General features: G+C 35.9%; 1 protein-coding gene across 7 annotated transcripts in view; it reads left to right on the forward strand.

Moving 5' to 3' along the window:
- Nucleotides 1-27,466, forward strand: part of NUP98 (nucleoporin 98 and 96 precursor) — an 89,096-nt gene that overhangs the window by 17,129 nt on the left and 44,501 nt on the right. For 2 of the 7 annotated variants that reach the window (XM_088843140.1, XM_055423554.2), the window contains exons 7-14: nt 840-1,020; nt 2,348-2,508; nt 2,656-2,793; nt 4,604-4,691; nt 11,026-11,118; nt 17,317-17,457; nt 22,416-22,549; nt 24,120-24,307. In XM_088843140.1, coding sequence (XP_088699266.1) covers nt 840-1,020; nt 2,348-2,508; nt 2,656-2,793; nt 4,604-4,691; nt 11,026-11,118; nt 17,317-17,457; nt 22,416-22,549; nt 24,120-24,307 — 1,124 coding nt within the window. Of the gene's footprint in view, nt 1-839; nt 1,021-2,347; nt 2,509-2,655; nt 2,794-4,603; nt 4,743-11,025; nt 11,119-17,316; nt 17,458-22,415; nt 22,550-24,119; nt 24,308-27,466 lie in introns of all 7 variants that reach the window. The other 5 variants (XM_055423553.2, XM_055423555.2, XM_088843137.1 and 2 more) reach the window with 5 other exon arrangements.

A 27,466-nucleotide genomic window follows, 5' to 3' on the forward strand; every position in this document is an offset into this window, starting at 1 on the left:
GGTTCCTCATACTGCTCTGGGCAATGTATGCACATGCGTGTGTTTTTAGTAGACTCATGCAAATTCATAAGTATGTAGCACAGTAAGTTTTACTAAGTGAATACGTCCATGTAATCAGGCTCCAAATCAAGACATAAATCATTGCCAGCATCCCTAATGTCCCCTTTGGCCCTGCCAGAAGTCACAGTCCTCCCCTCCCAGAGGTAACCACTATCCTGACTGCCCATGTTTTGCCCATTTTTTAACTTTATATAAATGGGATCTTGTGTGCTCTTAAGTGTGTCTGTCAAGATTGTGAGGTTTATCCATGTTGCATGAGGTGGTTCATTATGGCTGTGTAATTGTTTGTTGTACATTTTAACTGCCATCTCTGATTGTCTTCTGCATCCCAAATTGTGCTTGCTTCTTTGAAGTGTACAGAAACCCACTTACTTGTGAGACAGAACTGTTAAACTTTGTTGCTTCTTTTCCTAAATTTTCTGAATTTCTCAGTATCCTCCATCTTTTAATCAGCTAATCTTCACATTTGGGCTGTAAGTAGATAGGATTATTGTCTAAATGAAAGTAGTATTGTCTATAAAAGAAAATTGAAATTAAGATGTGGTTGCTTGTTTGGCCTGTAGTTTTCATGGTAATTATGGTATGGATTTTAATGTCCATTATACGCTACTGAAAATATTTTTCTATAATTATAATAAGTTAACCATTCCATAGTTTTCTGTTTTTTAAATCATGGTTCCTTTTGAACATAGAAATTGAATACTAAATTCGAGTCTTTAGTCGCCTAAGTAATTTTTTTGACTGTGTATATATTTGGAAAATGTTTCCCCGTACTCTAGGAGCTTCGTTTAGAGGATTATCAGGCCAACCGGAAAGGCCCACAGAATCAGGTGGGAGCAGGTACCACGACTGGCTTGTTTGGGTCTTCTCCAGCCACCTCCAGTGCAACAGGACTCTTCAGCTCTTCCACAACAAATTCAGGCTTTGCATACGGTCAGAACAAAACAGCCTTTGGAACTAGTAAGCACTTGACATCATATTGGGCCCTTTTGAGGAGAGATGCACAACTAAAAGTAATACATAATTGTCATTTTTGTGTTTAAGTGCTATGGAGAAAAATGATTCAGGGGTCCTGAAGAATAGAAAATACCTGATATGTCTGTATGGGCGGGGAGAAATAATAGTATTAAGTGTATATGGTTAAGAAGGGCTTCACTGATAGGTGAAGTTTGATCAGTGACCTGTCTGAAGACGAAAGATAAAGCTATACAGATTTCTGGGGGAATTCCAGCCAGAGGAAACTAGAAGTCTAAAAATCCTGAGTTTTTGCCAAATAGGAGAGGACAAGGGGAAATACTGGAGGATGTAAGGAACTTCATAGGGCTTTGTAGGCCATTGTCAAGATTTGAATGATTGATTCTGGAAGCTATTAGAGGGTTCAGGTAAAGCATATGATTATGAATAAAAGATCATTCTGAAGGCTGCTGTATTAAGCATGTTGAATGGGGGCAAGGGTGGAAACAAGTCAGTTAGAAAAGCTGTTGCCCTATCTACATGAAAGGTGGTGGTGACTTGAAGAGAAGGGTGCTGTGGTGATTGGTAAAAATGTCAGATTCTGAAACAAGTTTGAATGTACAGCTGACAAGATTTATTTATGGATTGATTTGATGTGGGATATGAAAGAGGGAATTCTAGGATGGTTACTAAATTACTTTATAAAAGTATTACTTTGGGGAAAGTAATACATATATATGATACAAAATTTAAAAAATACAAAAAGTACATCACCAAACATCCTTTTTTTACCTCTAGCCACCAGTTTGCTTCTGTAGAAACAAGCAGATATTCTTCTATAGAGATACATATACAAATGAATACATATTTAAGTGGCATTTGTATTCTTTTCCATTTTAGTATTCTTTGATTTAAATTAGCCACATATTCATTAAATGCTACTATTGTGTTGTATCCTATGCTCGATACATTGCTATAAAGATAAAGCCCCGGTTCTGAAGAAAAACTTACTCCAACAAGGTTAAAGTACCCACATACATTTTAAGTGTAGTGTGTTATCTTTGTAAAAGAGACAAAAATCTGTCAGCTCACAAAGAAAGATTACTTAGCCCAGACTGGGTTCTTAAGATCAGAGTATTATTGTAGGAATTAGTCTGAACCTAATCTGGAATTAGGTGGAGGATGAAAAATGAAGTGGTTATCCAGTTTGAGTAGTAAATGAATGTAGTGTAATTTAGGTATGTAATCAGTAGACTATTGGCAGAAACTAGATACTGTGAGGATTAGCATTCTGCCCAGCCCCCCAACCTTCCCATTTATTTTTTCTTGAAAGGTACAACTGGATTTGGAACAAATCCCGGTGGTCTCTTTGGCCAGCAGAATCAAACTACCAGCCTCTTTAGCAAACCATTTGCCCAGCCCACAACCACCCAGACCACTGGTTTTTCCTTTGGTAATACCAGTACACTGGGACAGCCAAGCACCAACACCATGGTAAGGAAACAGGTCTTATTTGCAGAGCTAAGTAATGAGGCTTCTATATATCTGTCATATAAACTTGGAAAAATGGCAACTATTATTAATATTCTAAAGACAACTGACTATTTTAGGATATCTTGTAATCTAGATCACCTTTTTCAGGGTCTATTTGGAGTAACCCAAGCCTCACAACCAGGAGGTCTTTTTGGGACAGCTACAAACACCAGCACTGGGACAGCATTTGGAACAGGAGCTAGTCTCTTTGGGCAGACCAATACTGGATTTGGTGCTGTTGGTTCGGTAGGTTTTTACAGTTCGCTGTAATTTGAAAATGTATTTAAAGCCTCTAGATTTGTCTTTTGGGAATTTCCTGGTGGTCCAGTGGTTAAGACTCTGTTTCACTGCCCGGGGATTCCAATCCCTTGTTGTAGAACTAAGATCCCATAAGCCACATGGCACAGCCAAAAAACAAAAAAACCCCACAAAATAAAAAAGAATGCTGAATTTAAGAAAAGCAAAATCTGTCTTTCGAGTATTTTGGGGGAGTAATATTGTATGATTTGATACTGATAGTAACTGAAAGCTATTTAGTACCAAAAAATAGGTAACTTTATAATTGGTTTATTTTCAGAAACTAGGTTCTTTTTGAAACTTGTCTCTTCTGAACTAAACATTCCCGTTGGTTAAATTGTTGAGTCTAAGTTGAGATTCTTTAGCCCTTAAAATCAGATCATTTTAAATTCTGTTTCTACCTTCTGTTTTGGGTGATAAGTTGGTATCATATTTGTTAATTATATATTTTTGGTGTTGATCAAGTTACTGAAATTTTATTCTTAAGGTTTTCATGCTGCTGGAGGCTTAACTGAATTTTTTTTTTTCTTGTTACGTCATTTAAGGAAGACATTACTATTTAGGAGTACACTTGACTTAAAAAACAATAGTAAATACCTTTTAAAGAAACTAGGTGTCTGTATTCGGAGAAGGCAATGGCAAGCCACTCCAGTACTATTGCCTAGAAAATCCCATGGATGGAGGAGCCTGGTAGGCTGCAGTCCGTGGGGTCGCTAAGGGTCGGACACGACTGAGCGACTTCACTTTCACTTTTCACTTTCCACTTTCACACATTGGAGAAGGAAATGGCAACCCACTCCAGTGTTCTTGCCTGGAGAATCCCAGGGACGGGGGAGCCTGGTGGGCTTCCGTCTATGGGGTCACACAGAGTCGGACACGACTGAAGTGACTTAGCAGCAGCAGCAGCAGCAGGTGTCTGTATTATGTGTCCATTATAAAAGGCTTTGGACTCTAGGTTTTTTTTTTTTTTTTTTTTAATCACCAAATCATGTGGTAGTTTTCATGGAGATTGAAATCTGTTATATCTTATTTGAGGTGAGAAACTGAGAAGATTATCTTTAAAAAATGCTTCAGAAAGTTCTTATTTTTTTAAACAACTTTATTGGGGTGTAATCCACTTGCCGTACAATTCACCCTTTTGAAGTTTAAAATTCTGTGGTTTCTAGCTTATTCACAGATTGTGCAACTATTCATAGTCAATTTTAGAACATATTTGTCACCCTAAAAAAGAAACGTCATCCCCATTAATAGTCACTTCTCTTTTTCCCCCAGTCAGTTCAGATCAGCTGTATATGTATTTACCTATTCTGTATATTTCATGTAAATGGAATCACATCTTTGGTGACTGATTTCTTTTACTTAGCAAAATGTTTTCAAGGTTCATCCATATTGCAGCTTGTTTAAATTTTTTACTGTAACTTTCTGCTGGCGTATTCAATACATGGTAACATTTTTGTTACCAGGTAAAAAATAATTTGATTGCTTTGTTATTTATTTTTTTGTCTCATTGAAATACTTCGTTTGGTGAGGTGTTATCATTAACTTCTCAGGCTAGGAGCATTCTGTTTTGTTAATCTTGCTCAGATTAGATGTTTTTCTGAGAGCCGTTATTCATCCCTCTTCATACCTTTTTCATAAAAATTATGACATCTTCTCTCCCTTACCACACACCCAGTCCAGTATACCTGATTTATCTATTTACTGTTTAGAGTATGTCTTACATACTACTTAAAATTTTCCTGTATTATGTTCTTTTTAGACCCTGTTTGGAAATAACAAGCTTACTACGTTTGGAACCAGCACAACCAGTGCTCCTTCATTTGGTACAACCAGTGGCGGGCTCTTTGGTAACAAACCAACCCTGACTTTAGGAACCAATACAAACACTTCCAATTTTGGTACATACAAAAAGCAGGTTTGACTCTCTTAAAGTTACACTGACTATACCACACATCATTCTCCTGATTCATATTATTGGGAATATTTTAAAATTCGCAGGTAAGCTCTGGCTTGGTAGGAGATTACCAGAGGGAAAAGTTTAAACTCAAGGACTTGGGTTAAGATGCCTAGAAGAGATATAAATTGCCTTAACTAATTTATATTCTTTTGACTCCCTGCTTTGGATAAAATGGAATGTTTAATGGATGCAGTAGAGGTATCTTGCAGAATGTTGGTCCTCTAATGGAGGTAGATTATTTTCAAAATAAGAAAGCATTTTTGTTGGATTACCTCATCAATAATTGAGAAACAAAAAGTGAAGCACCTTTAGTTGAGATAACACATTGTTTTAGACCAAGTTCTTTCACACAGGGAGGTAGTGAACAGATGAGATTTGATGATTCCTTTTTAAACTTTTTGTTGTTGTTTTGTGTTTTGTTGTTTTTTGAGATTTAATGATTCTTACTGAAAGTTGAAGCCCTTCTGATTTGAGGGATTGTTCAGTAGTTTTCCTATAGTTGGCAAAAATGTTTTATTTTGAATACATATGCTTTGGAAAAAAAATTGGACAATAGCAGGTAAGATTGAATGACAGAAAAACAAACCTTATCTACTCTTCAGAGATGTGCTGGAAATTTTTTAATTTGTTTAATAGAAACATTATTATTTTAACTATAACTACCTAAGTAAGTTTTCAAACAGATTCACCATATTTTGAGTGAATCAAAATAAATCAGTTATGGAAAGTTCATTTCATTAACAAAGGAAATAGTGATTGAAATACTTCTTTAAAGTATTTCACGTACCAGACATAACATTAGACTCTGGATATCTAGTGGGAGATGAGTAGAAACATATGGTTATTTGCCTTAAGTCAGCAGTTAAATTTTTTCAGTGAGTTTTTTAAATGATCATGTACTGGAAAAAGAGGCTGTGTTAAATATCCATTGGAATGGTATATGTTTTCATAGAAAGAGGAGCTATGTGAAGGGGATAAATCTTTGTCAGGTACCAGTTCTTAAATTAATGTATTAATATTTGATTTGATTTTCATAACCCCTTTCATTGTTATAAAGTGAAGTGTGAAGAGTGAAGTTGTTCATTCACTCCTAGTAATGTTTATCATTCTACCTATAGACATTCTACCTTTTTGTCTGTACTATATGAAAGAATGGTCTTGAGCCAGTGGACTTGGTTAGCATGGATATCAGTTTTGTGTATTTGTTTCTTATCTATGAAATAAGATGAAAAAGATACTTAAGGGTTAAATCAGTGTTTTTCAGCCTTTTTAAATCACTGTCACTCCCTTTTCCCCAGGGATCCTTTGTAGACCTTTTTCCCCCTTATTAATCATCTTCTCACCTCATGAAATCTTAATACCACGTATATTCTGCGTAATTTGTTTATGTACTGTGGCTCTTTGGAAGACCATAAACCGTTTTTAATTGAGGATAGTTGCTTTACAGTGTTGTGTTGGTTTCTGCCATACAACAACTTGAATCAGTTGTAACTATATATGCCCTCCCTCTTGAACCTCCCTCCCATCCCAACTGCATAAACTATTTTATATCTATGATTTTTTTCTCCCCCTTAAGAGGTAATTTTGTTCCCTTTGAAAATGCATGTTTTTTTGGTAGCACACTTGATGTTCAGATTTAAATATATTTTCTATCTGACAAGGTATTTGTGTAGACTACTTGATTTGGAAATGAAAACTCTCATCTTTATTTGATGTGCCTCACTAACTTGCGTGCTGAATTGTCCTTTTTTTTTTTTTAATCCTTAATGCTGACCTAGTACCTGGCATAGAGTAGATGTCCACTAAGAGTTTATTAATGAATAAGCCCTGAGAGGAAAGACTCCCAAGGAATACAGATTACAGGGTGACAGATTTTGTTTTGGGTGAACTTAATCATTCCATTACCACTGTAGAGGGATCCAGATCTAGGTGAGACTTTCTTTGATATTCCTTTTGTCTTGGGAAGCTGTCAGTTTGATGTTGTGGGCAGAGATATTCTTCTGATTTGGAAGCATAATAACATATAACAAATCTGGAAATGGAATAAGGTTGCACGAAGATTTGTAGCATTGTTATATCATTGTTAGTAGCATGTTACCCAGTACGGGATTGTGTTTCATTATGGTAATGATAAATCCAGAGTTTAAAAGGTTGAAATACTTGCTACAATTGATGTTACCACACCCTTAAGTCATTCTTTAGAGTCATCTGTTCCTTTTTTTAGTAATTATTCCTAACAAGGACTAGTTTAAGATTGAGTATATGACAATGTCGGTTTCTGAATGAAAGGGATAGAATAGAATTGTTTTAGGAGAGAAATTACAGGCAGGATGTCAGCACTGGTGAGCAACAGTTTAGAGAGGTTGAAGGTCTTTTGTGTATTGATCTTTTGAGTGTTCAGTTCAGTTGCTCAGTTGTGTCCAACCCTTTGCGATCCCATGAACTGCAGCATGCAAGGCCTCCCTGTCCATCACCAGCTCCTGGAGCTTTGAGTAAATTATTGGTTATTCATGCTACATGGGTAAGGTTTGAGCTATTTGTACATAAACATCTGTTTTTTTTTTTTAAGCTTTTTAAAAAATTGGTACATAATTGTCATTACATTATATTTCAGATGCTTAATGTAAATAGTCAAATATTTGTATATATTGTGAAATGTTTACCACAATAAGTCTGAGTAATGTCTATCATCGGTAGAAATTTTTTTTTCTCGTGATGAAAATTCTAAGATCTCCTACTTCTTCAGTTCAGTTCAGTTGCTCAGTCGTCTCCGGCTCTTTGCAACTCCGTGAACTGAAGCACGCCAGGCCTCCCTGTCCATCACCAACTCCCAGAGTTTACTCAGACTCATGTCCATTGAGTCGGTGATGCCATCCAACCATCTCATACTCTGTCATCTCCTTCTCCTCCCGCCCTGAGTCTTTCCCAGCATCGGGACTTTTCCAGGGAGTCAGTTCTTCACATCAGGTGGCCAAAGTATTGGAGGTTCAGCTTCAGCATCAGTCCTTCCAATGAATATTCAGGACTGATTTCCTTTAGGAAATCCAGGGCTCCTTTAGGATGGTTTAATCTCCCTGCAGTCCAGGGGACTCTCAAAAGTCTTCTCCAACACCACAGTTTAAAAGCATCAATTAAAAAATAAATAAAAGCATCAATTCTTCGGCGCTCAGCTTTCTTCATAGTCCATCTCTCACATCCATACATGACCACTGGAAAAACCATATATATCTACTCTGTTAGCAACTTTCAGATATGCAGTGCAGTATTTTTAACTATAGTCAGCACGCTATGCCTTAAAATCCCAGGAGTTATTTTATAGCTCTAAGTTTGCCCCTTTTGACTCTCCTTCACCCATTTTGCCTATCACCCATCCTCTGCCTTTGACAACCACTGATCTGTTCTCTGTGTTAGTGAGCTTATTTTTGTTGGTGGTGATTTTGTTTTTTAAGATTCCAAAAATAAGTGAGAACACTTGTCTTTGTCTTCTGTCACTTATCTATATTTGATTTTCTTTGCCTTTCTTAATTCACCTAGCATTATGTCCATAAGTTCTCTCCATGTTACACAGATGCAAAGTTTTCGTTGTATTTTGTGGCTAAACAATATTTTATTACACATATATACCATGTTTTCTTTACCCATTCATCTATCGATGTGCATTTAGGTTGCTTCCGTATCTTGGCTATAGTAAATAATGCTGCTGTGAATATTGAGGTACATATTTCTTTTCAAATTAGTGTTTTCATTTTCTTTGGGTATATACCCAGGAGTGGAATTGCTGAACTGTATGGTAGTTCTATTTTTAATTTTTTGAGGACCTACCATACTATACTGTTTTCCATCATGGCCGCACCATACATTCGCACCAACGTTGTAGGAAGGGTCCCCCTTTTCTCCACATTCTCACCAGCACTTACTATTTGTTGTCTTTTTAGGTAGTAGTAGTTTTGACAACGGTGAGCTGATGTCATTGGCTTTAATTTGGATTTCACTGGTGATTAGCTATGTTAAGCATCTTTTCATGTACCTGTTGGTCTTCTGTATATAGTATTTAGAAAGACGTCTGTTCCTGTCCTCATTGCATTTTTTTAATTGTTTTTTGCCATTACGTTGTGTGAATTCTTTATGTAGTTTGAATTTTAGCCACATATCATATATATGATGTGCAAATATTTTCTCCCATTCAGTAGATTGCCTTTTCATTTTGTTGTGGTTTCCTTTGCTGTGCAGAAGCTTTTCAGTTATAGTACCACTTATTTATTTTTCTTTTGTTGCTTTTGCTTTTAGTGTTAGATCCAAAAATCAGGACCAAATCAGATATAGAGGAACTTACCCCCTATGCTTCCTTCTGGGAATTTTATGATTTCAATCTTGTGTTCAGGGCTTTAATCCATTTTGTTTATGGTGTAAGATAATGGTCCAGTTTTATTCTTTTACGTGCGGTTGTCCAGTTTTCCTAGTGCCATTGATTGAAGAGACTGTCCTTTCTCCATTGTATATTCTTGGCTCTTCTGTTGTAAATTAACTGATTGTTGATTAATTGTTCTTAATTTTAACTTAAAGTTGTTTTGAAATAACTGAGTTGATAAACCTTTGTCAGTGAGAATCTGTGGAAATGTGTGGTATAAACAGTGTAAGTTGGGACTTATTTCCCTCCTGTGGGTTTGAGGTAGTTCACGAGTATCTTTTTTTCTGCTGTTTATGGGACTAGAAGATCTTTTTTGGTAAAATTTTTACTCAGAAAAACAAAGAACATCTCCAGTACATATTCTGTACATTTTTGTATTTATGTATTCCAGTACATATTCTGTACGGAACATCTCCAGTACATTTTTGTTTTGTTCTGTTTTTCTTTAAAGAAAATTGATTGTGCTTGAGCAGGCAGTACTCCATTTTTGTGGCATAGCTATTAAGACAATTGAAAAGATTTAGTGAATGCATGAGTTAAATATATTGGAAGTATGTCAGATTACTTGCTTAGATTTTTAAATGACATTAGAAGTATGTTTTTAACTGTTTAATTAAACTTTTTTCTTTGCATTTTTAATTTAGATGTAAATTCAAAACTGGCATGACACAGTAAAATATTCTTAGTTGGTGACACTGATATATATTCCAAAACACTTTATTCTAATGTTTTTAACTTGTTCACTTCCATGATATCTTTATAGAAGACTTCAAATGTTTCACAAACAGAATTTGCTGGCCAGTGGTTAGTTTTTCCCCTCTTATCAAAATAAATTAATGGTATGTTCATTAGCTGTTTTGTTGATGTTTAGCTCCAAAAGGAACACAGAAAGTGTGGACATATGTGAACAAAAGAGAGATAATAGCAGCAGTAGTGTGATATGTACGTGTCTTTGTGGGGAGACCTGTGGATTTTAGAAGGGAATCACAGGATTTTCTACCAACAATGGGTCACAGTGAAAGGATGGTTTTGTTTACCTCTCCATCACCTCTGATAATGAAATAATTCAACTCAAAGTTATTCATAGATATTATTCGTTATCTTTTTTTACTGTTAGCTAGCTGAGTCTTTGCTTGCTCCTATAAGCTAATTGAATTTGACACCATTAAAGTTTCTCAATGTGTGATTACAGCCACACATTACTATCCATACAAGGTCCATCTGTTCAAAACAAAGCCTACTGTAGAGATTTTTATAGGTAATCTTCACTTAGCGAGAATCTTTAGGTTCAGTGAAGTGTCTCGGTTGACTGTCTTATTTTTCAGTGAAAATTTGAGGGGATTATTTTTCTTCTTCTTTTAATTAAGCATGAAACATAGAATGGAGGCTTTGAGAGGACTTTTCTCGTGGTCCAGGGATGTGGATTTGATCTGTAGTCAGGTAACTAAGAATCCCACATGACAAGCTACATCTGAGACCTGAGGCAGCCAAATAAATTAACTAAATTTAAAAAGAACAATGGAGGCTTTGGGAATGTTCCCCAAGCTCAAGCACAATCACTTTGCTTTAATATTGGGTATTATCCTATACTGAATTAAGTCTAAAATATAATTAAGTAAATAGGAAGACTGTGGGGTCTATTTATGGTTATCAAAAAAAAATTTTAAGTTAAATTAGCCTGCCATTTAGGATTTCTAGATGTCAAAAAATGAAAGGATGCAAAACTTACGGTCAGACTGCTTTGTTTTAAATTCCCTTGTACAGGAAATTGAGAATTGTGTTAAAGTACAGTCTACTCACTCTTTTGTCCTTCTAGGATTCGGCACAAATACCAGTGGGAATAGTATTTTTGGAAGTAAACCAGGACCTGGCACTCTGGGAACTGGACTTGGTGCAGGATTTGGAACAGGTAAGGAATTGTACCGTGAGATTTAGCAAGTGATACAACTTGGCTTTCTAACTGCTGGAACTTAAGACTTCAGTTTCATCATATGTATGAAAATAAGAGGCCAACAGATTTTCATTTTCACAAACGGATTTATAAAACATTCCCATATGCTTTACCAGGCTTTAAAACACTGACTTATTTATCTTAGAAGCTGTGTATTCATTCCTTTTCTACAAAATGTTCTCTGATAGTCCTGGTCTCCCTGGGATTTTCAGTACTTAATGTGAGACCTGTCAGTATGATGACAAGTTCCTGAGTCCCTGAACTGTTAAGTAAGCTTTATTACCCTAATAATAATGCAGCAGTAAGAGCACATGCTGAAATAATTAACATATAGATTGAGGTTTTGCAAGGTCTTTGCATGCTTTTCCATTCTTCTCACTTTGTTATAGACCTAAAATGTCAAACCTTTGTCTCCATTCCTGCCATTGGTAATTATTTTTCAACGCCTTTGAAGACGTTGTTCCTTCTACGTGCCCAGCTGTTTTAAACAGTTGGAGAGGGTGATGGTTATAAAAATGAGTAAGTGCTTATAGGTTTGTCTACTTTCCTAATTCATCTGACCATGAGTGAGTCATTTAGTTGCAAATCATTTATTTCTGTGGTCTCTGCTTCTATTATCCAGTTATCTGTCATATCCTTTTTAATAGAACCTCATTTTGTACACTCTGAACTGTTTCCCTTTGTTTTCTTTTTAAAATAAAAGATATAAGGCCTTGAAAAGTCAGTAACAGGAGTAACATGAAAAGCCCACACTTCCCAGTAGTGAAGTAACAGCTATTGAAAGTTTGGCATGTATATTGTCAGACTTCTTTGTATACACTTTTCATATATGTATATACACAAATGTATGTTTGTATGCTGTATGTGTTTTATATAGAGAATTTTTGTGATATTCTTGAAAGGAAGCCATGTCCTACACCAGTTTTTTTTAAACCAAAGGCTAAGATATATCAGGTGATATAATATTAATGTAGTTCATTGCAACCAACATTCTTTAAAATGAACTAGAATTAAAAAATCATTGTATGTTGCAAGGTTAAATATTGATTTAAGTTTTAGTTTTATATATGTGTGTGTTTTGGGTCTTAGTGTGTTTCATATTATGTGCTGTGGTCAAAAATGTTTCAAACTGAAAGCAGCTTCCTTATTCTGTATTCTTTGTTTCATTTTTTTTTTTTTCATTTCCCATGACATTTTGGGCATGTATTTTTTCTTTGGGTTGGTATATGTAGATCTAACTCATTTCATTAAAAATAACTATTAAGTGTTCCATTGTGTACATATACACACACACACACACATAACACATGAGTACTTACATATACCATAATTTGTTTAACTTTTCTCCTATTGATGGCCATTTGAATCATTTTATTAGCAGTGCAGTAGTGAACATCTTTGTTATATAATTTTGTGTATGGTAGTGTTACTCTAGGGTTGAATTGGGAATTGTCAGAAGATACACATATTTTTGAATTTTGGTCAGTCTTGCTAATCTTAATTTGCCTTCCACAAAGAATGCCAGTTTGCATTTTTGCTCATATTTTATAAAAATGCTCCCTGTTTCATACCCTTTCCATATTGTTTGTTTTCTTCACCTTTGTGTGAATGATAGTGAAAGGTGGTAGTTCTGATTTGCACTGCGCTGATTACCAGTGAGGGATACCTTTGTGTATGTTTACTGGCTGTTTGCATCTTTCAGTTCTCTATTTATATTTGATCTTTGTTTACTTTTGATAATGTTTTATATATTATGGATATTAAATCTTTTTGGTTGTATGGAAAACTTTTTGAGCTTTTGAGCTTACTCAAATTCCAAAACATATTTTGCAAGAAATGAAAACTAAAAATCTGTGGGTTTTTGTACAATGTGTTTCTTAAGCAGAATATAACTTCTGACATCAGTGTTCTTGTCTAATCCCAGAGGAAGATTAGCTTTGGTGTGGGCTGTTTCAAGGTAGTTTTGACTCAAGTTTATCAACTGTAAACCTAAGCTTGGGTCAGGTGCTACTCCAATGTCTGTTATCAGATATTTCCACTCTGTCTTTATCATTTAATTTTGTTTATGGTATCTTAATGTACCAGTTTTATTTTTATGTGGTCAAAAGTTGTCATTCTCTCCACTTTGGTTTCTGGGTCTTGCAGACTATGATTTGCAGTACTTATTCTGTAGTACAAGATTATAAAGTGGTCTATAAGTCTTTTCTTGATGCTGTTGTCTTCTGTTCCACAGTAATGTAATATCTCAGTCTTTTTGTTTGTTTGAATATATTTGGTTTTCCTTGAATAGTTGAGCCTCACAGACAGTGAATCTCATTTTCATTGCTGTTACATAGTCCTAGTTGATGCCTTGCCCATAGAAACTGAAAACCAAATACAGTCAACAAAGAACTTTACACCCCTAATCATAGCACCAATAGATGATACAGGGAAACGAGAATTGTGATCACTGAGTACACACTATTGAAATTCTTTGATGGTTACATCTGCTAAAGCAGGCCTTTGTCTTTGAGAGGAATGTGTCTAGATACTATTAGATATGTGTATCCTCATTAGTGAATTCTGCATTGCATGATATCAGAATTAGAATAACATTGTAGCTTTGGACTATGTTTTAGGGAAAGTGAAAATTACTCAGTTGTGTCTGACTCATTGCAACCCCATGGACTATATATAGTTCATGTAATTCTCCAGGCCAGAATACTGGAGTGGGTAGCCTATCCCTTCTCCAGCGGATCTTCCCAACACAGGAATCGAACTGGGGTCTCCTGCATTACAGGCAGATTCTTTAACAGCTGAGCTTGTCAGCTATCATATCAGCAGTTGGAAATGTTCTTTACCAACATTTCCCTTGTTTGAAGGAAATATTAAGCCTTTGACTATGTGGATCACAATAAATTGTGGAAAATTCTTAAAGAGATGGGAATACCAGACCACCTTACCTGCCTCCTGAGAAACCTGTATGCAGGTCAGGAAACAACAGTTAAAACTGGACATGGAACAACAGACTGGTTCCCAATTGGGAAAGGAGTACGTTAAGGTTGTATATTGTCACCCTGCTTATTTAACTTATATACTGAGTACATCATGCGAAATGCTGGGCTGGATGAAGTGCAAACTGGAATCAAGCTTACCGGGAGAAATATCAATAACCTCAGATATGCAGATGACACCACCCTTATGGCAGAAAGTGAAGAACTAAAGAGCCTTTTGATGAAAGTGAAAGAGGAGAGAGAAACAGTTGGTTTAAAACTCAACATTTAAAAAACTAAGTCATGGCATCCTGTCCCGTCGCTTCATGGCTAATAGATGGGGAAACAATGGAAACAGCGAGAGACTTTATTTTGGGGGGCTCCAAAATCACTGCAGATGGTGACTGCAGCCATGAAATTAAAAGACGATTGCTCCTTGGAAGAAAAGCTATGATCAACCTAGATAGCATATTAAAAAGCAGAGACATTACTTTGCTGACAAAGGTCTGTGTAGTCAAAGCTGTGGTTTTTCCAGTAGTCATGTATGGATATGAGAGTTGGACTATAAAGGTGAGCACTGAAGAATTGATGCTTTTGAACTGTGGTATTGGAGAAGACTCTTGAGAGTCCCTTGGACTGCAAGGAGATCCAACCAGTCCATCCTAAAGGAAATCAGTCCTGAATATTCATTGGAAGGACTGATACTGAAGCTGAAACTCCAATACTTTGGCCACCTGATGTGAAGAACTGACTCCTTGGAAAAGACCCTGATGCTTGGAAAGATTGAAGGCAGGAGGAGAAGGGGATGACAGAAGGCAAGATGGTTGGATGGCATCACCGACCTGATGGACATGAGTTTGAGCAAACACCAGGAGATGGTGATGGACAGGGAAGCCTGGCATGCTGCAGTCCATGGGGTTGCAAAGAGTTGGACACGACTGAGCAACTGAACTCAACTAGCTAAATGGGTATTCTTATATAGCTTCTTGCTTTGAGTGATAGAGATTCAAACTCATGCCTCAAGTACATTTTCATGTAACATAGGCCTTTGGGTACTTCATGACTAGTAGGCTATAGAAACCTTAAATGTACAAATACATAAATTTTTTGTACACTTAGATTTAAGTGACCAATCAATATAAAATGTTATAGTATTCTTTGACTTGAATTTTTTTTTTCTTCCAGTGTGCTCAGATTAAGGAACACTCATTAAATTGTGGGTGGGTCAGTTTCTTGTTTCACAGGGATAGTAACTGTTTCACAAGGATATGAGCAGTATGCCATTTTCTTGGTAATTGCTTAGTAATATTACTAAGGAGTTTTAGTTTTTAATATTTTCCATGAAGTAGTGATAAGTTTAAGGGGGTGTGTGTGTCTTAGTCACTCAGTTGTGTCTGACCATTTACGACCCATGGAGTATAGCCTGCCAGGCTCCTCTATCCATAGAATTCTCCAGGCAAGAATAGTGGAGTGGGTTGCCATTACCTTCTCCAGGGGATCTTCCCGACCCAGGGATCAAACCCACTCTCCTGCTATGTGGGATTTAGTAAAGTTTGTTAGACTAAGATATACAGAATAATCTACGCAAAACTAATGTGTTCTGACATTCTGATATATATAATTACATTCTGACATTCATTCGAAGGTCTCAAAGGAAAATATTTTTACTTATTCCTTGAGCATACTTGGAGTTTTTAAGAGCATGTTACCATGGTGCCCCCAGTATATCTTCTTTATGATTCCTACAATAAATCATGAATATGACACATTTCATAAATTGACATCACATCAGCATATCCCTCAACTTGTGTAAGTCCTTTTATTATGCATTTTTATTATTTTATAAGCTTTACTGAAATAACAGTGATTTTGAGACTGTTTCCTGATTCTTCTTCCTTCAGGGCTAATGCAAATACACGCCCATCCAGAACAGAAATTTTGATCCGTTTTATATATTCAGGTTTTATCTAAGCTTTTATTTAGGGGTTAGGAGGTGTTTGTTATCTGGGGTGGGGGGGAAGAATCCTGAAATGTTTGCTGTAAGCTATGTCCTTTGAAGGAATAATATATTTTTAGTTTTTCTTCAGATTTTCACAAATTTCTAATGGGTTAAGTCTTATTCCCTGTTTCAAAACTGGGTTTTTTAAGATGAAATAATCCCATTGCTGTATTGTTATCTTCTTAACGTTATTAATGAGGTTGAACAGTTAGGGAATGTTTTGTCCGTTTTAGAGTCACCCTCATTAATTTATATTGTATGCTTCTCTGAGTATAAACTGCCTGTCCTTTTTGCTGGTTGCATCTCACAGCAGTTTCCATTCAATATTTTTGATATCCCTAGTATATATGTTTGAAGTGATTTTCCTGGTAAACCATATCTCTGTCAGGAAGCATTGATATGTTGAAAGGAACTTCAGATCTTCCAAATTGCCAGTAACTGTAATTTTTTTGAGAGTGGCAGGCTAGTGGAAAAATACCTTTAATTTATGCCAGTAGCTTATTATAAAACTGAATTCTTCCCATTTTACACTTTAAAGAAATCACTACCAACAACAGAGTTCATAAACACGATTCATTAGGCTTTAATTGGTTCAGTTGAGTGTTTTGATTTGCAGATGCTGAAATTTAAGGAGAAATGACAATTTTAAAATTCTTTACAAATCTGTTTTTACTATACAGCAGCAGTTAAGAGCCCTGGCTGATTGTCAGATGCATTGAGATTTGAACTCTGATTTTACCACTTACTACATTTGTGACTTTGAACTAATTTATTAAACCTTCCATTTTCTCTTCTGTAAAATAGGGATAATAGTTCCTACTTCAGATTTGTAAAGGTTAAATGAGATGATAGTAGCTAATGTTTAATGGATGTTAGTCTCTACCAGATTCCTAAATGTTTAATATGTGTGTATTATTTTAATCTTAGGATAAATATCTAAGCTATGTATTATCTCATGTTATAGTTGAGGAAGCTGAAGCACAGAGAGGTTAAGTATTTTGCCTCTGACATATCTATCTCAGCACAGTGCCTGGGATATAGGTAGCATTTACTGTATTAGCTTTTTTTGTTGAAATGAGCGTTTATTATGAAGTTTCCAAATGTATTATATTTTTAAGTAACTGACCTCTGACATAACATTCAAAGGATCCTCTGTGGCGCTTTTCTTTCCTCTTGTCTCCATAGCTCTTGGTGCTGGACAGGCATCTTTGTTTGGGAACAACCAACCTAAGCTTGGAGGGCCCCTTGGTACAGGAGCCTTTGGGGCCCCTGGATTTAATACAACGACAGCCACTTTGGGCTTTGGAGCCCCCCAGGCCCCAGTAGGTAAGTGTCAGTCACTTTAGAAGGCTTTTCTTGGTTTGTTTCTTGCTAATACTTAACTTGCTGACTAGAATTTTCACACTACCCTATTCTGTCCTTCCTTAAGTGGTACATACATACATGTCATTAAACAATCATGTAGTGTGGAATGACTTAACAATAGATCCTGGTGTTGCCCGCTTCCTTACTTCTAGGCTTACGCCCCCAAAGAAACCACTTTTATTGCAGCTTTTAATTGATCTGCTGTATAAATAAGTTCATATCTGTAAGTGATGTGTTTATATTGCTGTATTTTGCTTAAGTCTACATATATTTAACTTTTTAATGATAGATGAGAATGTAACTCACTGATCACCTCTGTTCTTTATTCACTTCTCCCAGTATATCTATGTGTACTGAATTCCTTAAGTTTTATCTATTGAAGTTTTTCATATTTCATTCATTTGAATATCCCTTCCCAGTTTTTGTGATGTCTGCCTGCCACTTATTATTTCTAGCTTAAAATTAACTTACTTTGTGACTTACACATCTTGGTGGTTTTTTTTTTTAATTTCCATTTCCTTTTGTTTCTTTTTTTTTTAATTTTCTTGGCCACACAGTGTGGAATGTGGGATCTTAGTTCCCTGATCAGGGATTGAACCTGCATCCCTAGAGTTGGAAGCTCAGAGTCTTAACCACTGGACCATCAGGGAAGTCCCTTAAATACCTTATTTTAAAGAAAATTATATTTTACCAAAAATAAAAAACTGATATCACCCGGCAGATACAGAGTAACTGAGATGGATGAAGGAGAGATAGAATCCTCATGTTTCACATTTTGGGATGCCTTTGCAAATTTAAGCCATGTCCTTACATACTTTTCTTACTCTGTCAACTAGGAAATAGTATTTCTTGAGTCTCCGTGATCAAGTAAGGCTAATAGTACCCTTCCTTACCCTTCTTTTTCTCTCATTTCTTTGCCCTGTTTATATTTTTATATTAATAAAGTACTTTCTCCTAATGCTTACAAGTCTTCTTTTTTGGGGGGAAAGAATAAAAGTTGTAAAGGAACACAGCATTTTATTATAACTGTGAAAACATTGTGCTACTTAGCCACATAAGTTGTTCTCATACAGCTATTTCTCTCTCCTGGAACTTCTAATTATTTTTTTTCCCTTGTGTTGCTGCTGCTGCTGCTAAGTCACTTCAGTCGTGTCCGACTCTGTGTGACCCCATAGACGGAAGCCCACCAGGCTCCCCCGTCCCTGGGATTCTCCAGGCAAGAACCCTGGAGTGGGTTGCCATTTCCTTCTCCAATGTGTGAAAGTAAAAAGTGAAAGTGAAGTTGCTCAGTCGTGTCCGACCCTTAGCGACCCCATGGACTGCAGACCACCAGGCTCCTCCATCCATGGGATTTTCTAAGCAATAGTACTGGAGTGGCTTGCCATTGCCTTCTCCGTCCCTTGTGTTACCTGCCCATATCACCTTACATTAGTCCAAATTCTTAAGGGTGGTATCAGAATTCTTTTACCTCATTCTTTGATCTCTCTGTCCTGCAGCAGTATGAACTCTGTTCACTCCCTAGGCCTTCAGCATTACTCTGGGATATTCCCTTCAAGTCTACTCACTGGAAACTGATAGGTCTGGGATATAGGTTTTTTCTCTTTATTTCCTAAATTTTCTGGAATGTGACAAGTTAAAGTTATGTGAAAGATAAACTTTGACTGCTTACAGTTCTGAAAGCATCTTCATTTGTTCCACACACTTACTATGAAATTCTGGTGTGAAAGTAATTCACCCTTAGAACTTTGATTGTATTTCTTATGTTAACCGTTACTGGTAAGTTTCATGCCTTTCTGAAACTCTTTTCCCCCACCCCCACAAACATTTAGGATTGTCTCTTTGTTCTGAAGTTTCTGTGATTTGCTTATCCCTTTTCTATTTTTTGGCCACACTGTGAGTCTTGTGGCATCTTAGTTCCCCAACCACATTTCAAACGAGGGTCCCAGTAGTGAGGATGCTGAGTCCTAACCACTGGACTGCCAGAGAATTCACAGACCTTTTCTGTCCTAATGTTTGATTTTTTTTTAAACTCTTGTTTCTACTTTCTACAAGGTTTTTTATTATCTTCTAAATCATCTTTTTGGATTTTTATTGTTTTTCTCATTCTCTGAAAGTTCCTTCTTTTAAGCATCCTGTTCTTAGATGCAATTTTTCTTTAAAACTCTGATTAGGAAGATGACACGGTAGAGTAGTTGTTTTGTATGTATACTTTGTATTGATAATTTTTTCACAGTCTCACTTTCTCAAATGTAGTATTCTTAAATCACTAAGCTTTCTGGGATTAAAGTAGAAAGTCCCCCTTTTGACTATTATCCGAGATACAGTTTACTTTCTTCTGCTTTATCACTGTGTCCACTTCTTTCCCTAGACATTTGTTATGTTTTCTTATCTGTTCATTTACACCTTCATATTCTTTGTCATTATGTGTTATGTAAATAATTTACTTTGTTTTAACCATAGATTTTAATTAGGTCTGTGGAGGTCCTAGAGGTTAATTAGAACTCTTAATTTCTGTGTGAAGATTAAAATAAGTTTTATCATAAAAGATATTTAAGTTTTATTTCTTTTCCTTAGTTTTTATTTCGGTAAGAGGTAGCACAAATATCATAACCTGCTATTTTTACTTAGACAGCTTTTGATTGTTTTTTTAATTACCATCTTTTCCCTAAGCCAGTTAAAAGTTCCTGACATGAATTTGATATTGTAGTTACATATAGTAGTGTTACTGCCCATTTAAATGTAGGTATATTGATTTAGAATGCACATCTTTGCATCACAGGATCTGAAAGGTGCTTTAGAGCTTGTTGGAGTCTCTTACTTAAAAGCCTCAGCTGTGGTGGCTTCTTTACATGTCAGTCCAGTACATTGTTCCGGTTGTTTAGAAACCAAAACCTGCCTTTTTAGAGTTTCAACTCAGTGGTTCTACTTTTAGAGTGGGAAATGGCAACCTACTTAAGTATTCTTGCTGGGAAATCCCATGGACAGAGGAGCCTAGAGGGGTTCTACTTTTAACCTCTTAAACCCAAACAAGATCAGTCTCCTACAGTTTCTTTGTGGTAACCCTATTGCCTTTCTTTCAATTAAAGTATTAATTTCTTCTGTTCTCAGAAAACTTGATTTTTAATCCTTCTGTCTCTAATCATTTGATCATGATGTGATTTTTTGACATGTTTTCAACTTTTATGACCAGAACTGTAACATCAATCAATGGTAGCTTCACTCATGCTTATGTTTGCTTGTTCTCTTATTTTTGCTAACTAATCAGCTCTCTTTTCTGTTTTTGAAATAATCTAGTTAACATAGAGTGGATTTTATATTTAATCATACAGAAATAAAGACATCCTTGCACACATTCCTAATTATGTTTGGATTAGCTGAGGAAGTTTTTATTTGAGCATGCCCAGGAAAGGTGACCTATACTTGTTAAATGCTGGTCCTGATCAGTGTTTTTTTTATTTTATTTTAATACATAATTGATTGTCAGGTGACAAACTGATTAGTGAATATTAGAGTTCTTTAATAAAAGTATTCAGACTTTCTTCATTCTTGCTGTGTAGTCCATAGAAAAACATCATGCATCATGTTATTGTGCGGCCCTGTGTATCAAAAGCTACTTCCTATATATTTTTCTCAGCAGTAGTCTGAAATTGGATTTAGGAACTTTCTGAGCACAGACAATTTATGATCTTCAAATGCCATCTCCCCTGGGTTTTACACTCCTGAGCAAATTTGTACTCTCTCCTTATACATCAACATACAGTGTTTTAGTATTGAGTGAATACATCCACTTTTAAGAAAGGCTCAATTTGACAAAGGTGGATCTACCTCCTTTTCATTAATTTTACTTTAATTTTCTGTTCTAGGTTTGCTGGTGGTGCTACTCTTGTCTTTCTCCCCCCTGTTTTAAATTTTCCAAAATCTTTTTGTTTATGGTACCCCCTTTATATTAATTATTTTATCATATTTTGGGTTTAGCCTTATTTTAAATGTTTATAAAGAAAAACGTATTTTATGCCTAAAAATGAAATCACTGATTTTATTTTTTATCAGTATTTGGTTTTGAAATATTTATCTCGCAAAGAAGTTTCTTCATCAGTCAAGGTGCAGTGCAAATAGTTGTGGGACTGCTTGTTGCTCGTTTCTTTTTACTGTGTACAATTGTAGATCGTTGTTCCTGTCTCATATAAGGACAAAATATAGCCATTTTCACTTTTGTTTGCTACTTTTCTTCCTCTATGTTCTCAATGTACTTAATATTTTTTATTCTGGAATTTTTTACTTATTAAATCAAAGATAACTTATTCCCACATTGTCATTTTTAATATCTACTTAATCCATCATGTTGATGAATCATGATTTTTGCAAGTGTTAACTTAGTGTCGGACATAGGTTGTTTCCAAGTCTTGACTATTGCAGATAATGTTCGGTGAACACTTGCAAACATTTCTTTATTTTCTTTCTAGTTTAATTCAGTCTTTGGGTTAAATTTCCATGATTGAAATTATTAGGTTAAAAAATATAAAAGCAATACTTGCTCTATGTACTGTCATTGTTTCTTTTAGACCAATTAAACCAATTTGCAGTGTGCTGAAAGTCATACTGTATCCCTTTTTATACAGCTTTGCCATTGATAATGAAGTAGATAAAAATGTCTTCAAGTTTGTTGTGGTTTACATTTCTTTGATTATTAACAATAACGAATACAGTAAAATTTTATGTGTTGTCTTTTGTGAAATGCTCCTCATATCTTTGATGTTTTAGATTGTTTGATTTTCTTCACAGTTTGCTCCTCAGCTCTCTACCAGTAATGCTACTGAGTTAGTCTGAACATTTTAAAGGGAGTCTTGAGGGGAGTCTCTTGATTTAAGGCACTGGATCCTCGGACTGACGTCTTGCCTTTTCTTTCCTTTTTTACAAAGCTTTGACAGATCCAAATGCTTCTGCTGCCCAGCAGGCTGTTCTCCAACAGCACATCAATAGTCTGACATACTCACCTTTCGGAGACTCTCCTCTCTTCCGGAATCCCATGTCAGACCCTAAGAAGAAAGAAGAGGTAAATTTAAGGAAGTTTCAATAAAATCAGTTTGCAGAATAGGAAAACTTAGGTGTAATTTTTTTTTAACTTAATTTTGATTGGCGGACAATTGCTTTACAATCTTGTGTTGGGTTATTTTATGCTTTTCAGTAGGCCAGGGGTACAAAAAAACTAAATTATTTTTGTATCTGGAAGGCAGCATGACAGTGAAAATGAGTGTTAGACTGAGGTGAAGGCTGAGGCTTTTTAAGGCTGAGCCCTGAAATAAATCAGATATTATACTCTTATAGTTGAGCAAACTAAGGTTCTTGGAGGCTGATTTCTCTAGCATCATAATGTCTTTCTTTTTTTTTAACATCATGTCTTAAATGGTCAATCAAAATTTTTTTCTCCTGATTTCTACATAGCATTGTCTTAGTCTCGTAGGCTCTAGAAATGATCTCCTGCTCACTGTGGTGTGGCATTAAAAGTAGTGTTTGGTCCATTTAATCCTTATTTTACCACTTACAGTCTGTGAAATGTTGGGCATCTCTTTTTGCCTCTCTGAATTTCATCTGTAAAATGGCAATAGTAATTCTGTTCAGTGTTGAGAATTAAAATAAGTTGCTCAGTATACAATATTATTTAGTCATTTATGTCTGACTAGTCATTGTGTTCGGCACTGAAGGTACCTAATGAAAATAAACAAGAATATTTTCTCTCAGAGCTTGCTATCTAATGAGGACGATCAGACTTGTACATTATTAAATTTACCCAGCTTTAGTTTAGTATATGCAGTAATAGAGTGCATCAGCTGATGAATGGATAAACACAATGTTGTATATCTATATGATGGAATATCATTTCACACATAAAATGGAATGAACTAACAATACATGCTACAGTGTGAATGAATCTTGAAAACAATGCTAAGTTAGGCGAAACATAAAGACAATGATTCCATTTATATAAAATGTCTAGAATACACAGTAGATTCATGCTTGCCAAGAGATAAAGAGAGAAATTAGGAGGCAAAGGGTTTCTTTAAGTTAATGTCTGTACATTTTTCAGTGATTAATATTGCATAAAAGTTGTTTATGGCTGTGTCTCAGTTTTTCTTGAAGATGTTTTATTTCATTAAATAATAAGCAATAATTTAATAAAAATAATTAAGCTTAGAATTTTGATGTTATATTTTCTTAAAATGAACATAAATATTGTCATCTTTGTTTTAGAAAGCAAAACAATTGCAAGCTTTTCTTTTCTTTTATAAGATGAAGAGAAATGCACAAGGTATATTAATATGTTCTGTTAAGACATTTTGATTTGTGAAGCACTTCAAATGGAAAATCTCGATTAAGTTTTGAAACAAGTCAAACCCATTTGAAATGGGGCTGGTTAGATGAATGAAAATCAGTTGTAGAGAAATAAAGGCAGTTTAATTAGCATGCACACATTCATACAAAGTTGGGTGAGAAACCCTTGTGTTCTGGGAGCTGAGACTCCAAGAGGTATCTAGCTGGTGAATGGCAGAGATAAGATGTGAAAGCTAGTCTTCTGGTTTTTAGGGCCAGTACCATACTTGAATTAAACTTGAATTGTTTTTCAGAGATTGAAACCAACAAATCCAGCAGCCCAGAAGGCTCTCACTACACCTACTCATTATAAACTGACACCCCGCCCTGCCACCAGAGTCCGACCGAAGGCTTTACAAACAACAGGCACAGCCAAGTCACATCTTTTTGATGGACTGGATGACGATGAACCATCCTTAGCCAATGGAGCGTTCATGCCCAAGTGAGTTTATGTTTTACATATGATAGTGTATATGTTTACATGCTACTCTCTCCATTCGAGAATATATTATTTTTTTTACAACTCAGATTGGCCAAACTCGTTAAGAAAAAACCTCTCTCTTTCTGTAATATACATATATATATATATATAATATATACATACACACACACATTTGTTTCAATTCTCGTAATACAGATATTAAATAATAATAATTACACAGAACACAGGAAAGTATATAGAAGAGTTGGTAAATATTGAAAATTATAAAGTATACACACATGCCTTAGCAGAGTGTTGGTATGTATACATAGGGGGAAAAACTGAAGAAAAATACATACCAAAGTATTAACAATAGTTACCATCTGGAGATGTAATTTTAGGGCATTTCATTTCAAAGTTTATTTTTCTAGAAGTAATGTACACATATACATACACACACACAGGCTTTTTTCAAACACCAAGTACTTTTGTAATCATAAAGCGTTTTTTTTTTTTTTAAAGACTTTGTGGGTAAAATAAGAGTTAATCTCTTGTAGTTCTTTGTCTATGAGTCTTAAGAAAGTATGAAAAATTATCACTCCTTTTTGTCCCCATAAGAGTATAGTGGGCTGCTACTTAAGAAACAGAAAGCCCAATTTTATACATTTCTTAGAATATCATTGGATTATTTTGAAGGCAGAGACTGTGTGTATTATTCTTATTTATGTCCCCAGCATTTAACACATTGTTTGGTACAGAGTAGATAAAAAGGGCTTAGGTTCACCTTGTTTAGTCCAATCATCAGATCAGTGACTTTCAGGGCAGTATCACCAAGTCTTATAATCTACAAGTATGATATACAAATAGAGGGAATTGGAGTGGAAAGGCAGACATTTTGCTGTTAACACCATATCCCCTTCTTGGTTTCTGCTTCTGTGGTGGTGGTAACAGTCTTAATGTATCAGAAGTACACGGTTCACCTGTCACGTCTCCTTGATTTACTTCTCTAGTTTTGTTGTTGTTGTTCAGTTGCTAAGTCGTGTCCTACCCTTTGTGACCCCATGGACTGCAGCACACTAGGCTTCCCTGTCGTTTACCGTCTCCCAGAACTTGCTGAAACATCTGTCCATTGAGTGGGTGAGGCCATCCAACCATCTCCTCCTCTGTCCTATCCTTCTCCTGCCTTCTGTCTTTCCCAGCATCAGGGTCTTTTCAAGTGAGTTGGCTCTTTGCATTAGGTGGTCAAAGTTTTGGAGCTTCAGCTTCAGTATCAGTCCTGCAGTGAATATTCAGGACTGATCTTCTTGCAGTCTAGGGGACTCTCTGAAGTCTTCTCCAACACCACAGTTCGAAAGCATCAATTTTTCCATGCTCAGCCTTCTTTATGGTACAGCTCTCACATCTGTACATGACTACTGGAAAAACCATAACTTTAACTATATGGACTTTTGTCTGGAAAGTAATGTTTCTGCTTTTTAATATGCTGTCTAGATTTGTCATAGCTTTTCTTCCAAGGAGCAAGTCTTTTAATTTCACGGCTGCAGTCATATTTCTAGTTTTACTCCTACTTTACTAGTTGCTCCTCCTGTCTCCCTTGCTGGTTCCTCCCTCTTCTTCCTGATTCCTAGACTCAACTCTTGATCTCATTATCTTTATTCAGTTCCAAAGTGATTTAATATCTATAATCTAATTCTCAAACATTTATCTCCAGCCTGGACCTCTCCCAAACTTCAGAGTCTTATATCCAATATCCAGTTATACTCAACATCTCCACTTACATTTGTTTCAAAATTAATGTGTCCAAAATTGAATGAACTCCTGATCATCTCCTTCAAAGCTGTTCCACCCAAAGCCCTTCCTATTGCACATAATTCCTTTTCTATCACTCTAGTTGCTCAGGCCAAAATTTTTGGAATCATCATTGATTTTTATCGTACACCTGACATCTAAGCCTTCAGCACATCTTTGTTCTACCCTTAAAAATTATCCAGAATCTGACCAATTCATACCACATTCACTGCCACTAATTACCTTAATCCAGGGCACCATCATCTCTTGATTGAATATTACAATATTCTCCTAACTAATCTTTCTGCTTTTATCCTTGTTTCTTTGCATTCTGTTCTGAAATACAGTTAATAGTGATTCTTTTAAAATGTAAATCAGACCATGTCATTCTTCTGTCCAAAACTCAGTAGTGAGTGGTTCATACTTCAACCTATAAAAGCCAAGTTGCTTATAATGGTATATAAGGCCCTCTAAGAACTGACCTTCCATTACTTCTGTAAGCACATCTTCACTGTTTCAGTTCAGTTCGGTTCACTTGCTCAGTCATGTCTGATTCTTTGCAACCCCATGGACTTCAGCATCCTAAGCTTCCCTGTCCATCACCAGCTTCCAGAGGCTACTCAAACTCATGTCCATCACGGCGGTGTTACCATCCAACCATCTCATCCTCTGTCATCCCCTTCTTCTCCTGCCTTCAGTCTTTCCCAGAATTAAGAGTCTTCACATCAGGTGGTCAGAGTATTGGAGTTTCAGCTTCAGCATCAGTCCTTCCAGTGAATATTCAGGACTGATTTCCTTTAGGATGGACTGGTTGGATCTCTTTGCAGTCCAAGGGACTCTCAAAAGTCTCCAACGCTACAGTTCAAAAGCATCAATTCTTCAGTGCTCAGCTTTTTTTTATAGTCCAACTCTCACATCCATACATGACCACTGGAAAAACCATAGCCTTGATGAGACAGACCTTTGTTGGCAAAGTAATGTCTGCTTTTTAATATGCTCTCTAGTTTGGTCATGACTTTGCTTGCAAGGAGTAAGTGTCTTTTAATTTCATGGCTGCAGTCACCATCTGCAGTGATTTTGGAGCCCCCAAAATAAAGTCTGCCACTCTTTGCACTGTTTCCCCATCTATTTGCTTTATTTTATTTATTTATTTTATTTTTTATTTACTCTAGGAGGTGGGTCATAGAGAATCTTGCTTTGATATATGTCATCGAGTGTTCCGTCTGTTTTCCTCTAAGAGTTTTATAGTTTCTGGTCTTATTTCGGGTCCATTTTGAGTTTATCTTTGTGTATGGTGTTAAGAAGTATTCTAATTTCATTATTGTACATGTAGCTGTCCAGTTTTCCAAGTACCATAAGAGGCTATCTTTGCCCCATTGTGTATTCTTGCCT

The sequence above is a fragment of the Moschus berezovskii genome, chromosome 14 (genome assembly GCF_049115385.1).
Source record: "Moschus berezovskii isolate FMDL1 chromosome 14, NW_MosBer_1.0, whole genome shotgun sequence".
Classification (NCBI taxonomy): Eukaryota; Metazoa; Chordata; class Mammalia; order Artiodactyla; family Moschidae; genus Moschus; species Moschus berezovskii.